This window comes from Peromyscus californicus, unplaced genomic scaffold (genome assembly GCF_007827085.1).
Source record: "Peromyscus californicus insignis strain IS unplaced genomic scaffold, ASM782708v3 Scaffold_4__1_contigs__length_199733344, whole genome shotgun sequence".
NCBI lineage: Eukaryota > Metazoa > Chordata > Mammalia > Rodentia > Cricetidae > Peromyscus > Peromyscus californicus.
The window spans coordinates 102552254-102567309 of NW_026294562.1; the positions used below are offsets into that span (position 1 = coordinate 102552254).

The 15056-nt window shown below is 38.6% G+C and overlaps 1 protein-coding gene across 1 annotated transcript in view; it reads right to left on the minus strand.

Moving 5' to 3' along the window:
* Pgm2l1 (phosphoglucomutase 2 like 1) overlaps nt 1-15056 on the minus strand; it is a 51255-nt gene that overhangs the window by 20249 nt on the left and 15950 nt on the right. The window contains exons 2-4 of the mRNA XM_052762819.1: nt 4811-4978; nt 3605-3711; nt 2640-2724 (exon numbers count right to left, since the gene is read on the minus strand). Coding sequence (XP_052618779.1) covers nt 2640-2724; nt 3605-3711; nt 4811-4978 — 360 coding nt within the window. The remainder of the gene's footprint in view (nt 1-2639; nt 2725-3604; nt 3712-4810; nt 4979-15056) is intronic.

Below are 15056 nucleotides of genomic sequence, written 5' to 3' on the forward strand. Positions count from 1 at the left end.
GATATTCATACATTTTACATGAACATTACTTGTCTCAATAATGCACGAAGACACTCAGATATCAATAATGTAAGATCTCATCAGCTCCAGATTTGATGGGTAAAGTCCATTCTAACATACGCAGTTCAACAATCATCCAATTATCACCTTGAATAGCCTATCCTACCAATCTCATTTTGCTTGTTGGTATAACAATTTCCTATCTTTTGTTATACAATAATATTTAGTAAATACAACGTGAGAGACACTTTACTGGACTAGAGATATGAATGGCAAATACAATCATATTAGTTGGAGATGGAAATAAATTTAGGAACTATCTAATCCATCACATTTTACATGCGTTTTATCTGACATTACATAGTCATTAGGTAGAAGATTCAAAGGCATAACACAAGTCTTTTGCCTTCTAATTTGAAGATCTTTATGTATACTCTGTGCCTCCATGTCACATAAGTGCCAACTCACCCTTCTCTCTCTCTCTCTCTCTCTCTCTCTCTCTCTCTCTCTCTCTCTCTCTCTCTCTCTCAGGTTGGGTTTCTCTTTCCCTCTGTAGTAACTGTTATTTCTCTTCCTTAGATGCTTCCCTACAGCTTCCACCATCACACTGACTACTCTCCAGACCACAGAAGGTAGGGGTGAGAGGGGAAGGGAAGGGTGTGGGTAGATATTCCAGGTCTGATCACACTAGTCTAGTCCCTTGACATGATTCCAGAAACAGTTTCAAAATCCACACCCTATCAGAGGTCCTTCCCCTATATAATCTGGCTACCCATAGTCAAGGAAGACAATCTTTGATTTGAAGTTATGGTGACAAAAGGGTGTGAATCTGGAAATGCTAAAAATACCTTCCTCGTTAACTACTGAAAATCTACCTTGATAAGACAGGAAAGCCAACACACTGGGACTGATGGTAGCTGGAACTGGCAACTGGTTGGCACAATCTTAGATTCCTGAATTCTCTGTTACTGAAGTTGACCATATAGATGCCTGTGAGACAAATACTCTATGACTGAGCTAAAGCCCTAGCTCCTTCCTAGTTTCTATATTCACTGGTGCTAACTTTATTGATATACTCTTTTTAAAAAAGCAATTTCTTCAGTTCTTTGAGTTGCTCAATAAATTTCCAAAAACTTAATAGAATAATCTATAGATATTATTCATTCCTTAAATATTTGATAAAGCTTGCAAATAAAATCATCTAGACTTACTATTTTAAATTTGAGACTACTTAAACAAAATACCAATTCAACTTAGTGATTCTTACCATTATTCAGGTTTACTATTTCTCCTGAGTTTGATGCATCAACTGTTATTCTAAGAGACTGGCTAATTCATCTAAGTTTGCACATTTACTTACAGTTAGAAATACTATGATTATCTTAGTTGCTACTGTATTTATTACACAGTCCTTTCGTTTGTGTTTTTGTGTCAGCACTCTTTCCACAGTTTTATTAATAATTTTTATTACATTTATTTATTTATTTATTTGGGGTGGGACAATTCATGCCATGGCCCATGTGTGAGGCAGAGGACAACTTGTAGGAGTTGGCTCTCGACTTGTACCACGTGGGCCCCAGGGACTGCACTCATGTTGTCAAGCTTGGCTTCTGGAGTCATCTCTCCAGCCCAGTTTTGTCTTCTGTTACTATTTTAAATTTACGTACTTATTTCTTTCTCATACTTTTTATGACTTCATTCTTTTTACTCTACTTTAGCACAAACATATTATAGCATAAGCTCAGTATCTTAACGTTTTTTTTTTTGCTACTGCATTCCTTACATTTACAAATTTCCCTCCCTCAAAGTAGGGCTTAGTTCTACCTCGTAAGTTTTTCTGTTTGTTGTTTTCATTACTGTTCAGTTTTAAAGATAGGTAGTCTTGTTTTGCACTGTCAATATGCTCCCATTTCCACTACCACATTTTTGTCAAGTGGCATCAGCCTCCTAACTTTTTCAAATTTGAGACCATGTACATCAATTATAACTGTAACACAGTAACTAGGACATGATCTATTCTGTTTGTTTGTTTTTGTTTTTTGTTTTCTGAGACAAAGTTTCTCTATATAACAGACCTGGCTGTCTTGGAATTCTGAAAACCAGGCTGGCCTCGACCTCACAGAGATCAGCCTGCCTCTGCCTCTGAGTGCTGGGATTAAAGGCCTGTGCCACCACCACCCGGCAGGACATAATCTATTAACTGAACTAAATATAACGTGGTTGGTGGATCTTTAGCCCAAATCACTATGTATATAATAATCCATCAGGTCAGTGACCAATCACATCAATCTTTTGAAAGTCCGTCGGTGAAAAATCTGTTGGTGACTGGTCACTGTCTGATTTTCAGATCTCAGATGGAAATGCACACAAAACTGTTAGTAGTATATTCAAATCGCTATGTCATTTTTGTCCTGATAAATCAATTTCCGGTTAAAAACATCTCACCATGACTATGGGCTGGTTAAATTATAACAGATCATGCTCAATGCAAAACTGTTTTCCTTCCTTTGGTTAGATTTTCACTGGCTTGGACATTCAATACTTAGAACCATATGTATGGCAAAGATTTGAATCCTAATTGTCTTGAGAAAGCCCTGGAAGTGCAGTCAGCTGAGTAATCACTATCACAGCATACTTACTACGAAAGGTGTAGGAACGTATCTTGAAAAAAGGTAAACAGGAACATCTTTAGCAAGCAACACTGCAGCAGTGAGTTTAGCAAGCCTAGAAGAAGAGATTTCACTTAGTCCTTCCCATTAATTTTAATAAACCAATCTTCCATATAATAAATGTTTCATAATGGAATTATTCTGAATTTTGAAACAAGATCTTCGGTAGTAGCCAAAGCTGGTTGGAACTGTTACCTAGGTTTATCTCAAACTCACAATCCTGCCTCAGCCTCCCTTATGTGCCACCATGACCACCCAACCTATTCTTACCATCACCGATTACTTAAGCTTGATGTGCCAACTTGAAACTGTCAAGTAAGGTCTGTCTGTCTGTTTATGGAGCTAGGGATGTTGCTTAGTGCTGGCACACTGGCTTAGTATACACAAGACCCTAGCTTCATCTCCAGACACACATACACATACACAAAAACACCCTGACAAGACTGGAGGCACTGGCTTAGTATACACAAGGCCCTAGCTTCATCTCCAGACACACATACACAAAACCAAAACACCCTGACAAGACTGGAGGATAGTGAAGCAAATAAACTCCATATGTACAATTATCCTCCTTACACAAGAACCACGATTACCAATTTATAAAAAGATACTAAGGCAGGATTACAAGAGAACAGAAGCTTCGTAATTACTCCTACTCAATGACTATGCAAAAAGATGTATAGACTGACATCCTGTGAATCTGCAATATTCTAAGATTATTTTTATACTTCTATAAATCTAAAGCTTATCTCTGAAGAGCTTTACTTCTATTTCAGCTAAAATTGTTCCCAAGCTTCAGAAAACAAACAATAAGCATTAGCATGAGGTCATGTTTCTATATGAAAGTCTCTTGTTTCAGAACTCTTGCCATTAGAAAATAAATGGAATATTTTACCCCCATTCCAATGTAACCTTTGCAGTAATTAAAACTGTACCTCTGGCTGCTGCAGCTGCTGGTTACTTGACCCCGAGTGTCATACCCAACAACAAAGCCTCGCTGCTTGAAGTCTGAAAAACACCTCTCCAGGTATTTGTACATCCCCTACAGCAAATAAACAGAAGATTAGCTCCTGATGCAAGCTTCCACTGTAAGTGCCCCCTCCCCCAACCCTGCGCACCCCCTTTTCATGCTGAGGATGAACTGAGGGCCTCAAACAGGCAAGTGCATTACCACTGAGCTGCCTCCCGGCCTCAATGTCTACATTTTACAACTTAAAAGTCTCCGGTTTTTATGTTGACTTTGCTGCTAATTGACTCAGAACTGGCTTTGGTCTTTATAGCCATGCTTACTAATGTGGGAGCAATACTGCTCCATCCACAAATGTGAGATAACAATCACTTCTCAGATTTTCGAACATATTTAGAACTACAGAAATACCAACTTAGTAACCACAACTCCAATCCAATACATAAAACATGAGAGAGAGAGAGAGAAAAAAGGTAGCAAGTGAAGGTCAGTAAGGGAAGGCAGGGAGATCAGAAAGAACACTTAGAACAAACCGGGGAGATTGTTTCTTACTTCAAGGCTCCAGAGGACAGAATTTTTACCATTTCACTGTATAGCCCTGACTGGCCTGGAACTTGCTATGTAGACCAGGCTAGCCTCAAACTCAAGAGTTCCATCAGCTTCAGTCTCCCCGTCCCCTGAGTGTTGGAACTAAAGGCGTGCACCACACCCAGCCAAAAGAACTCTTCATGAGAAGGACTGTGACCTTGTAGATCAGTGGTTCTCAACCTTCCTAATGCTGTGACTATTTACTATAGTTCTTCATGGTGTGGTGACCCCCAGCATAACCCCCAGCCATAAAATTATTTCATTGTTACTTCATAACTGTAATTTTGCTACTGTTATGAATCGTAATGTAAATATCTGATATGTAGGATACATGGCCTCTGTGAAAGTGTTGTTTGACCCCCAAGGGGGTCAATGACCCACAGGTAGAAAACTGCTGTTGTAGATACATAAATGATTTCCAACATAAATCTTGGGACAAAATAAACGATCAAAATTAGTCTCCCCTTTTTATAAGAGTACCTTCCTGAACAAAATATTTTAATTTTTAAAAGAAGGGTACTACCTTATTTATAAAGTAAAATAATAGAGTGAGAAAAGTACATATATAATAGCTTGTAATACTTGCCTGTGTTGACTGTATTACTGTAAGGTCATTAATGTAGCAAAATCCTGCCCCCATGGCAGACCGAAGTCCTGCAGTCCCAAAAGTCATTCGGCAACAAAGTCGATCACGCAATTCTTTGTTCATCCCATTCCGCAAGAGATTTTCAATTTGCTCTTTCGTTTTGGGATTCTGTTAAAAAAAAAAAAAGTAGATCTAATTAGGAACATAAAATGTTAAGCCTGTCTGAGGGCCCAAAATGTAGACGCATAAGCCTGGTTCATTAGATTCCAAGGTTTCTTATTAAAATGCATGTATACTATAAAAATACAGTATTGCCTATACTAATATATACATATATATTTTTAAATGGTATGTATTTTTTATTAAAAATCCTCCCAATTACTGAGTTCCCAAAAGAACCAGGACCTACTTAGGATGATTTACATATACCTATTTTTCTATAATTTAATTTTTTTTGGGGGGGAGGTGTAGCAAGAGTTTTCCTGCCTGGCCCACAATCAGGACAAATCTCTCTCACCCGCCAGTCCCACAGCCGCTCAGACCCAACCAAGTAAACACAGAGACTTATATTGCTTACAAACTGTATGGCCATACCAGGCTTCTTGCTAACTGTTCTTACAGCTTAAATTAATCCATTTCCATAAATCTATTATACGTGGCTCGTGGCTTACCGGCATCTTCACATGCTATTTCTCATCGTGGCGGCTGGGAATGTCTCTCAGCCTTCCACTTCCCAGCTTTATTCTCCTCCTTGTCCCGCCAATACTTCCTGCCTGGCCACTGGCCAATCAGTGACTTATTTACTGACCAATCAGCAACACACTTGACATACAGACCATCCCACAGCAGGGAGGGTTCGAAGCAGGGTCTCTCCATGTAGGCCTGGCTGTCCTGGAACTCGTTCTGTAGATCACGCTGGCCTCGAACTCACAGAGCTCCGCCTGCCCCTGCCTTCTGAATGCCACCTGGTTTACAATCTTAAATTTAAAAGCTACAAATAAAATGTCAAGGAACATGTCTGTCAGGATCTCTCTGCTTCCTGACTGTGGATGCAATACATCAGTCACCTCCTTCTCCTGCCTCCATGCCTCCTCTGCCACGATGAATGGTCCCCTCAAACTGTAAGCTGCAACAAGTCTTCCTTAAGTTGTTACTTGTCAGGTATTTGGTTGCAGCAATGAGAAAAGTAATTAATATACTGCCTAGTTTATAATTCCTAACAACTTGAATCTACTTAAGAATATTCTAGTAGTAGACCTAACAGCTCGAGAACAACCTAAACCATGCACTGTATCATTTAGAATATTAGAAAAGACAGATATTAAAGAACATAGTATCAAAATTAACAATCCCAAATCCTGATATTGTTATTCATTAAAGGGAGACCCCATACAAAACTCTTCCATAATCCAGTATATTTAAAGTTACAAAACTTTAAATGCTATTCTTAAATGTTACTGTCAGAAATTTGTGTTTGAACAACAAATACCAGGTTAATAAAACAATGAAGAATTTTTAAGTTTATGTCTAAACAGAAGTTGAAATAGGAAACTGCAATCTGAAAACCTGAAGGGTGAACACTGCTGACATTTACTTCTGGGGGTCAGCCAGCTTGGAGATCCATTTCCAGAGCCCTGGAGCAGAGCAGGGATCCAGTCAGATGATTTCTTATTAACTTCAAAATATAATCATGCTAAAGGATTATTTCCTATGTAAAGAATCATTGTGTAATTCTAAATTTAATTTACTCATCTTAAAAAATTTCACCCAAATTAGCATTATTAAGTTGGCTTAGATAAAAAGCTTAGATGGCTATATTTATCATATAAAACAAAATTTACTTGATAAATAATTTACTAGTAAAAATAAATCCAGGAAATGAAAATGTTAACTAGACCAAGATTGGAAAGTAAGTTTCGAAACACAACTTTTGTTATCACTTAAGTAACAATGGATAGGGAAAGATTAATGCGAAAAGTTAAAAATGTCAACTACTGTACTTTAAAACTTAAGCCTTCCTGGGGATGTAGCTCACTGGCAGGGTGCTTGCTTAATACTCAGGTCCCAGGTTTGATCCCTACCCGTGTAAAAACCAAGAACAGGACTAGAGAGATGGCTCAGTGGTTAAGAGTACTGGCTGCTCTTGCAGAGGACCCAAGTTTGAGCCACATGGCAGTTCACAATCATCTGTAACTCCAGTTCCAGGGTATCTGATGTCCTCTTCTGGCCTTCTTGGACACCAGGCATGCTTGTGGTACACAGACATTTATGTAGACAAAACACCCACATACATCAAATAGTAAAATAATTAAAACTCACTAAATAATAATAGTAATTTATCAAGCACATACTATGCGCCACACATAGAAGATACTATCGGCAGTTGAGGACTTTACAAAGCTTAGTACGTAATGCAGTAGAAAGGTAAGTAAAAGGATAGTTTCCACCGGGCGGTGGTGGTGCACGCCTTTAGTCCCAGCAGAGGCAGGTGGATCTTTGTGAGTTCGAGGCCAGCCTGGTCTACAGAGTGAGATCCAGGAAAGGCGCAAAGCTACACAGAGAAACCCTGTCTCGAAAAAACAAAAACAAAAAACGAAAAAAACAAAAACAAAAACAAAAAACAAACAAAGGATAGTTTCCACAGACTATGCATAGGTTCTGGGTGATGCAGCAGTATTGACCTAAGTTATTAAGCTAGGGTGAACTGAGGAAAGGGAACTGAAGGAAGTAATATCTGATCTGATAAGTGAAAAGGGAGTACGGACTGAATTGTTGGAGGCGGAGGTAGATGGGGAGGAGGAGGATGGGGAACAAGCTGGGAGTAGAAATATACTGACTTCAGTATTAGATTTCCTGAGTGTGAAGTGATAGCTACCCTCAGCAGACTGGCTCTTCACAGTAACTCAGAAAATGCAATTAAATCAAGATACCATTTCCATCTGAAGTAAAAACTTCTGAATTTTTAGATGAAAATGGTTTCTTGATTTCATTTTAGGAGTTTGAAGAGCAGTGCTAGGGAGGAAGAGGAAATTTACTATGGCTGGCTAATAACTCACTCCAACTTACAGGTCAGAATCAGTATCATTTATTGTCCTTCACACTTTCTGTGGGCAGAAGTGTGAGGCTTCTGTTCGAAGACTCAAAGATCAGCTGCTAGAATCACTTCCAGGCTTGCTTGTCATGTATCTGGCAGTGATGCTAGCTGTTGGCTAGGACCCAGTGGGCTGTCATATGGAACCTCTGCAGAAGGCACTCCTTGTAGCCTGGGCTTCCTCCCAATGCTGGGTTCTAAGGGCAAGTGTCCTAAAAGCCAGCCAGCCAGGTAGCAGTTGTACTACCTTTCCTGCCTAGATAGACCTGAAGTCAGGAGCTGTACTTCCACTGTTCCTCTTATTTCTTGAGGCTGTGACAAAGGTTCTGGGAGAGGGAACACAGATCCTAACTTTCAATGGAAGAGTGTCAAAGTCACGTAGAAGGACAAAGAATGTGAGACAAAGTAAGTAAATAACACCAGCTATTTTTGAAAGATACAACTTGTACAAAAGGACTATAAAAATCCCAAACTTAAAAATCTGAAATACTGCTTGTTCCAAGAATTTGGGGTAAAGTATACTTAGCCAGTAGCTCAAATATTAAATAGTCTTGATCCATGTCTTAGTTAGGGTTTCTATTGCTGTGAAGAGACACCATGGCCATGGTGTCTTATAAAGGAAAACATTTAATTAGGTGGCTACAGTTTCAGCAGTTAGTCCATTATCATCATGGTGGGACTCGGCAGCACGAAGGCAGACAGGGTGCTGGAGAAGGAGCTACATCTTGATCCTCAGGCAACAGGAAGTGAACTGAACTAGCGTAGCTTGAGCACAGGAGGCCTTAAAGCCCACCCCCACAGTGACACACTTCCTCTAACAAAGCCATACCTACTTCAACAAGGCCACATCTCCTAATAATGCCACTCCTTATGAGCTTATGGGGGCCAACTACATTCAAACCACCACAATCCAGTTGTTCTATTTCTAGAAATTTATCCCCAAAGAGAAGTATAATTAATCAGGGATGCATGTTAAGACTTAGTTATATGTCCTCAGTGACAAAGCTGTTCTCGTTCAGGGCCAGTTTGGAATACATGCAATTCTTGTCTCAAAAATAAAACAAAACAAAACATAATGCGATTTCTTTTACTGTTTATCATATAATAAAACTCAGGGACAAATGTAAGGATAAACCTGAGGCAAATCATGACTGAGACACACAGTCACTGTCCACTTCTCAGCTTGAAAGGGCCCATGCAACCTTCCAGACCCACCTCCTCTTCATGGGAGGCCTTTCTCTCTCTCTGATCCATTCCAACCAGCTGAATGTGAACCCAGCCTCTCAAATAAATACCTGACTTCACTGAATGTCAGACCATAACACATAAAATTCCTACAACACAAACATACCAAACATTTACCAAGTATATTACTAAAAACGGTGTTGAGACTATTAACTAAATGTAATTAAACTACATAGTCTACAGAAAATTGGTTAAAATAAAAGTATAACACAAGGGGCTAGAGAGATGGCTTAGTAAAGTGCTTTTTTTCCCAAGCATGAGGATCTCAGTTTGATCCCGGGCATCAATGTAAAAAGCTGGTCTTGGTGGCATGTACTTTTAATCCCAGAGACAGGGAGGTGGAGAGAGGAGAATCACTGGGGCTCAATGGCCAACCAGCCTAACAGGTGAGCTCCAGGCCAATGAGAGACCCTGTTTTGTAAGTAGTGGATAACATTACTGAAGATGTCACCCGAGGTCCTCCTCTGGCTACCAAATGCACATGCACCCACAACACCCCAAAACACACATGTTCCTATAAATATAAACAAGCATACATATGCACATACATAAATAAATAAAAGGTATAACAGTACATTCAAATATCACATCTGAAATCTCATTAAATTTTAATGATATATGAAACATTCAGAACATCTTAAGAGAGGAATGTTCACAAGCCATATGTAATGATCCCTGGTTTCTAAAATATACATATATGCCAAAAATACAACTAAATTGGACTATTCTTTATTAAAGGTCTTATTCTTTTCTTTCCTTGTTTCAGGTAATGTAATTAGGTATAATTGGGGAGAAAGCTTACATTAACGCCAAAGTTAATCTATGGACTGTTATTATTCATCAGTTTAGGACATCTCAGTTACCATCTCTTCAAATACTGTGGCTGGCCCACCCTCTCTTTCCTCGCTTGGGTGACTTTGGTCAAACCAATGTGAGAACTCTCCATTATATTATCTCAGGCCTCATACTCCATACTTCCTCTTTAGTCTTCCTCTTGCCATTCTGTCACTACATGCTTCATCCTGAGTACTTCCCATTGCCCTATCTTGTAGATTACTAATTCTCTCTTTAATCTGAATGTTACTAAATTTGTGCACTGAATTCTTAGTTTTGGTTATTGTATTATTTCAGAGTCAGAACTTATATTCTAAAAAAATTACAAGCTTTTGCATGACCTTCACTTCTCTGCCTAATTTTTAATTTTCTCTTTTTGACCTCTTAGACTGGGCAATCAGTTATTTTAAAGTCTTTATATCATAATTTAGCCTAAAGCACCTCTTCGAGTCAGTTTGTAGTACATTTGTTTCTGTGGGTAATTGTTTATGTTGACCTGTTTCTTTATGGGTCTGGTTAACTGACTCTACACTGGATATTATACTTGCAATGTTATTAATAGGAACAAATTGAGGCCTGTCCTCAAGTATTTCCTACTGAAGCCAAGTACTGTAGCTGCAATCCAAGCACAGGAGAGATAGAGGCAGAATGATCAGCAATTCAAGGTCATTTTTGGCTACAGAGTAAGTTTAAGGCTACCCTGGGCTATATGAGGTCCTTTCTTAAAACAACAAGAACAAAAATGAAGGTGCAAACCCTTATATAGACTCTTGTCTTCTCTTTTCATGGACACCTAAAATCAACAGCAGTCTCTAAGCTCGTTTTAGCCTAATTTTCAGACCACTCAATTGACTCAGATCTGGAACTTAGTCTGCCTTAGGAGTGCTGACACTGAATCCATGAGTAGTCTTGTGGCAGCCCTTTGAACTATTATTCTTAAGTAGCAGTAGTGGACCCTAGATTTAATTTTTGCCTGTTTATATTTAAAAAAAGGTGATAAAAAGACTTATAAACCTTTTAGCTGCCTATCCTGAATAAGAAATTGTGTCTCAGGCAAAATTGTTCCTGAGTGGTAAAATTAGCTTTCTGAATTTCTGTATATATTCAGATAAGATATAGAATTTTCTTCTATTAGATTTTAACCTTGAAATTCCTGGCTAATTTGATGAATATCTAACATCTTGACAATAGTTTAAATCTATACTTTATTTTAGCTAGTTGTTGAGAAAATGTTCAAATTTTCTCATTTATCACTATTAGAAGTCTATCATACAATAATGTACTATATAGTTTTATTATGCTTAATGTATACATATTCAATGAGCTATATTTAGTCTACCTCCCAAATCAGTACTAAACATATTTTCACATTGCTGCAGTATAGATGACATATATATGAATAAGTGCAGGTGTGCTCTCACATATTACTACATAAGGTTAGATACTTAACATCATGTATCTTGAGGTACATGTGTCATTTAAGGGTTTGTCCCAAGTAAGAAAAGATTTCAGTATATCAGGGATGTCCTAACACTGAAGTTAGCTATTAGAAATACTACAGAACAAAGTTTTATTCTAAGCAGGAGCTTAAACAAGATGATATATTAAGACTGTTGACAACTAAGAGTAGCTAGTTCTACACTTTAATTACTAAACAGATTGGTGGCCTGGTATACAACATACTATTTTAAAGAAAACAATAATAATAAAAATAATTTTTTCTTTTTAAAAAACAAGACACAATTGTCATATTCTTTTGTTACCAAGCTATAATTATTAACTGATAATTAGAAATGCCTATATCACATTATATGTCATCTTTATATATATATTATAAAAGTAATGCCTATTAAGTTTTTACACCAGTGCATTTTATGAAACAGGAAGAGTAAAATCAGGGTAAGGGAGTGGAACAGAGTAGATGAGGGAATATGGGGAGGAATAAATATCTTTTGAAAAAGTTATATGGAAACTTATTACTGTGAAACGTCTTACAATATATAAAAACACACACATTAAAAGAGTTAAAATGAGCCGGGCGGTGGTGGCGCACGCCTTTAATCCCAGCACTCGGGAGGCAGAGCCAGGCGGATCTCTGTGAGTTCGAGGCCAGCCTGGTCTCCAAAGCGAGTTCCAGGAAAGGCGCAAAGCTACACAGAGAAACCCTGTCTCGAAAAACCAAAAAAAAAAAAAAAAAAAAAAAAAAAAACCAAGAAAAGAGTTAAAATGGAGTCACTCTTTAACAAGGTAACACTGCCCCTACTGACACCAAAAGCTAACAAATAAGAAGTCCAGTGCCAAGAACGGGTTACTTCTTTTGGAGTTGTTGGCCAGTGAAGTCCAATAGACCCTCAAACATTATATGCTATTGTCACTGCTCTTGTTTACCCCCTAGTCCTTGATTTTATATATAGACTTTATTGCTGAAGACATATTTAAATCACAGAATGTGGAGAAATAAAGCTGGTATTGACCTAGAAGCTTCATCCCTATGGGCTAACTTTCACAGTGATGGAAGGTGCCATGAACACTACTGGAGGAGAAAAGTAATCATCAATCATACCCAGTTGTGAACACCCTGAGTGCTGTGGATGGTCTTTCTATATGCTGTGAATATGTATTGCTACATTTGGTTAATAAATAAGCTGCTTTGGCCTATGGCAAGGCAGCTTAGAGACAGGCGGGAAATCCAAGCAGAGAGACAGGGAGGAGAAGGGCAGGGTCAGAGGAGACGCCAGCCTGCCGCCCAAGGAGCAACAAGATGCCAGCAGACCGGTAACGTCACAGCCACGTAGCAACATATAGATTAATAGAAATGGGTTAATTTAAGTTGTAAGAGCTAGCTAACATAAGCAGGAGCCATAGGCCACATTGTTTGCAATTAATATAAGCCTCTGTGTAATTATTTTATAAATGGCTGTGGACCGCAAAACTTCCCCCTATACCCTGAGACCTATAATAAAGACTGGCATGGCAAGACATGCTCACTGGTGCAATGGTGACAAGAACATCACAGGTAACCAACACGCTCTGATTGAATTTAAGTCCCACTGCACAAGATTAAACCAATACTTGGCACCATTATTGGGACAAGAACCTATGGCTAGGCCCTAAGGGAGAACCTATTATATTATATTCTGATAAATGGACACAGTTGTAAATCAACTTCTAATGTTGCAGCAGAGGGGGCAGAACAGGCATAAGAGCTCAAGGCAGTGGACAATGACAGGGAAACGGTGTCTTCAGACAGAGCAGTGCAGCTGCACTTAGGAACTCATAGCAGTTGCAACAACATACACAAACCTACGAAAGTTCAGGCCAGACCAAATCCCAGCACGGAGACGGAGTTGGGCACGAATCCCACTCCTCGCTTTGGAACCGCTGGCAGTTGTTAGATGCCGGGAGGAAAGAGTTTTCTTTAAAAGGGTAGCCCTTGATAAACAGACCACTCTCCAGAGGAAGACCATATATCCGAGAATATTTGGGCAACACAAATGAGTCTTGATGTGTTTTAAAAAATAAAATTAAAAATAAAGGACACAAAGTAGGAAGGGTGCTGAAGTGGGGGTGGGATCTGGGAAGAGTTAGGGGAGGAGTGACTGTGATCAAAATACATTGTATAAACCCTCTAAGAACTAATAAAAAATTTTTTTAAAAAGAGAAAAACAGGCCGGGCGGTGGTGGCGCACGCCTTTAATCCCAGTACTCAGGAGGCAGAGCCAGGCGGATCTCTGTGAGTTCGAGGCCAGCCTGGGCTACCAAGTGAGTTCCAGGAAAAGGCGCAAAGCTACACAGAGAAACCCTGTCTCGAAAAACCAAAAAAAAAAAAAAAAAAAAAGAGAAAAACAGGGGGGAAGCCTAGATAAAAGCTATACTTAGATGTGTTCAGTATCATTGAAATTAGGGCTATTGCTGGTACGTTTTTTTAGGGGGGGTAGCAGTACTAGGGATTAAACCAAGTTTTCTACTACTGTTCTACTATTGAGCTCTACCTGCCCCCCCACTAAAAAACTTTTAAGAAGGATTACACTAAGTTGCCCTAGCTGGCCTTGAACTCTTAAGTAGCTAGAGTACAGGTATGAACCACCAGGCCTAGCATCAAAACAGCTTTTGGGTTTTTTTTTTTAGTTTTTGGTTTTAAATCAGAAATATTTTTAAGATGGCCAATGGAAAATAGTGATTTACCAAATAAAATATTACAATATTGGTAAAGTTAGAATTATATCTTCCATGATAAAAATTATATGAAGAAATTAAAAAGATGATTTGAGAGGAAAAATGTGGAATAAATAAAATGTGGTGATATACTGTGTACCCCAATAAAGCTTACCTGAGGATCATAGGACAGAGCCAGCCACTAAATTAGACATAGGGGTCAGGCAGTGGTGGCACACACCTTTAATCCCAGGAAGTAATATGGTAGGACACAGAAAGGTATATGAGGCGTGAGGAAACAGGAACTCATTCTCTTTAGACTAAGGACTTCGTAGAGGTTAAGAACTTGTGGTGGCTTGCTCTGCTTCTCTGATCTCTCAGCTTTAACCCCAATATCTGGCTCTGGGTTTTCTATTAATAAGACCATTTAGCAATTCATGTTACACTTTTTCTTTCTTTTTTCCTTGTTTGAGATAGTTTCACTGTGTTCTTCAGGCTGACAGGAAAAACTTCTGAGTTCACCTGATCCTCTCACCTCTGTCTCCAAGTCACCAGGGCTATAGGTGTACTATGCTTGCTGAAGCTTATTTCTTCATGATGAAATAAATTTTAAAAAGTCAATGACTCATTAGAAAAGTTAAAATCTATGAAGACAGTTTGCAGAAAAGCAAGTAAAGATTTAAGTATATGAAAACATACTCAGGCTCATTTTTAGGAAATACAGGGATTACAACAAAAATATAGTTTTTGTTTTTTATGCTAGCAAAGAAAAATATTTGATACTGAACTGTAGAATCAAGAATTTGAGAAAGTTAAGACTCTATCTCCCCTGTGCTGGGATTACAGGCTTGGGTCACCACACTTGGCTGCTTCTACACTGTTTCAATGGAACTGGCAATTCACACTGCTAACAAAGTCTTA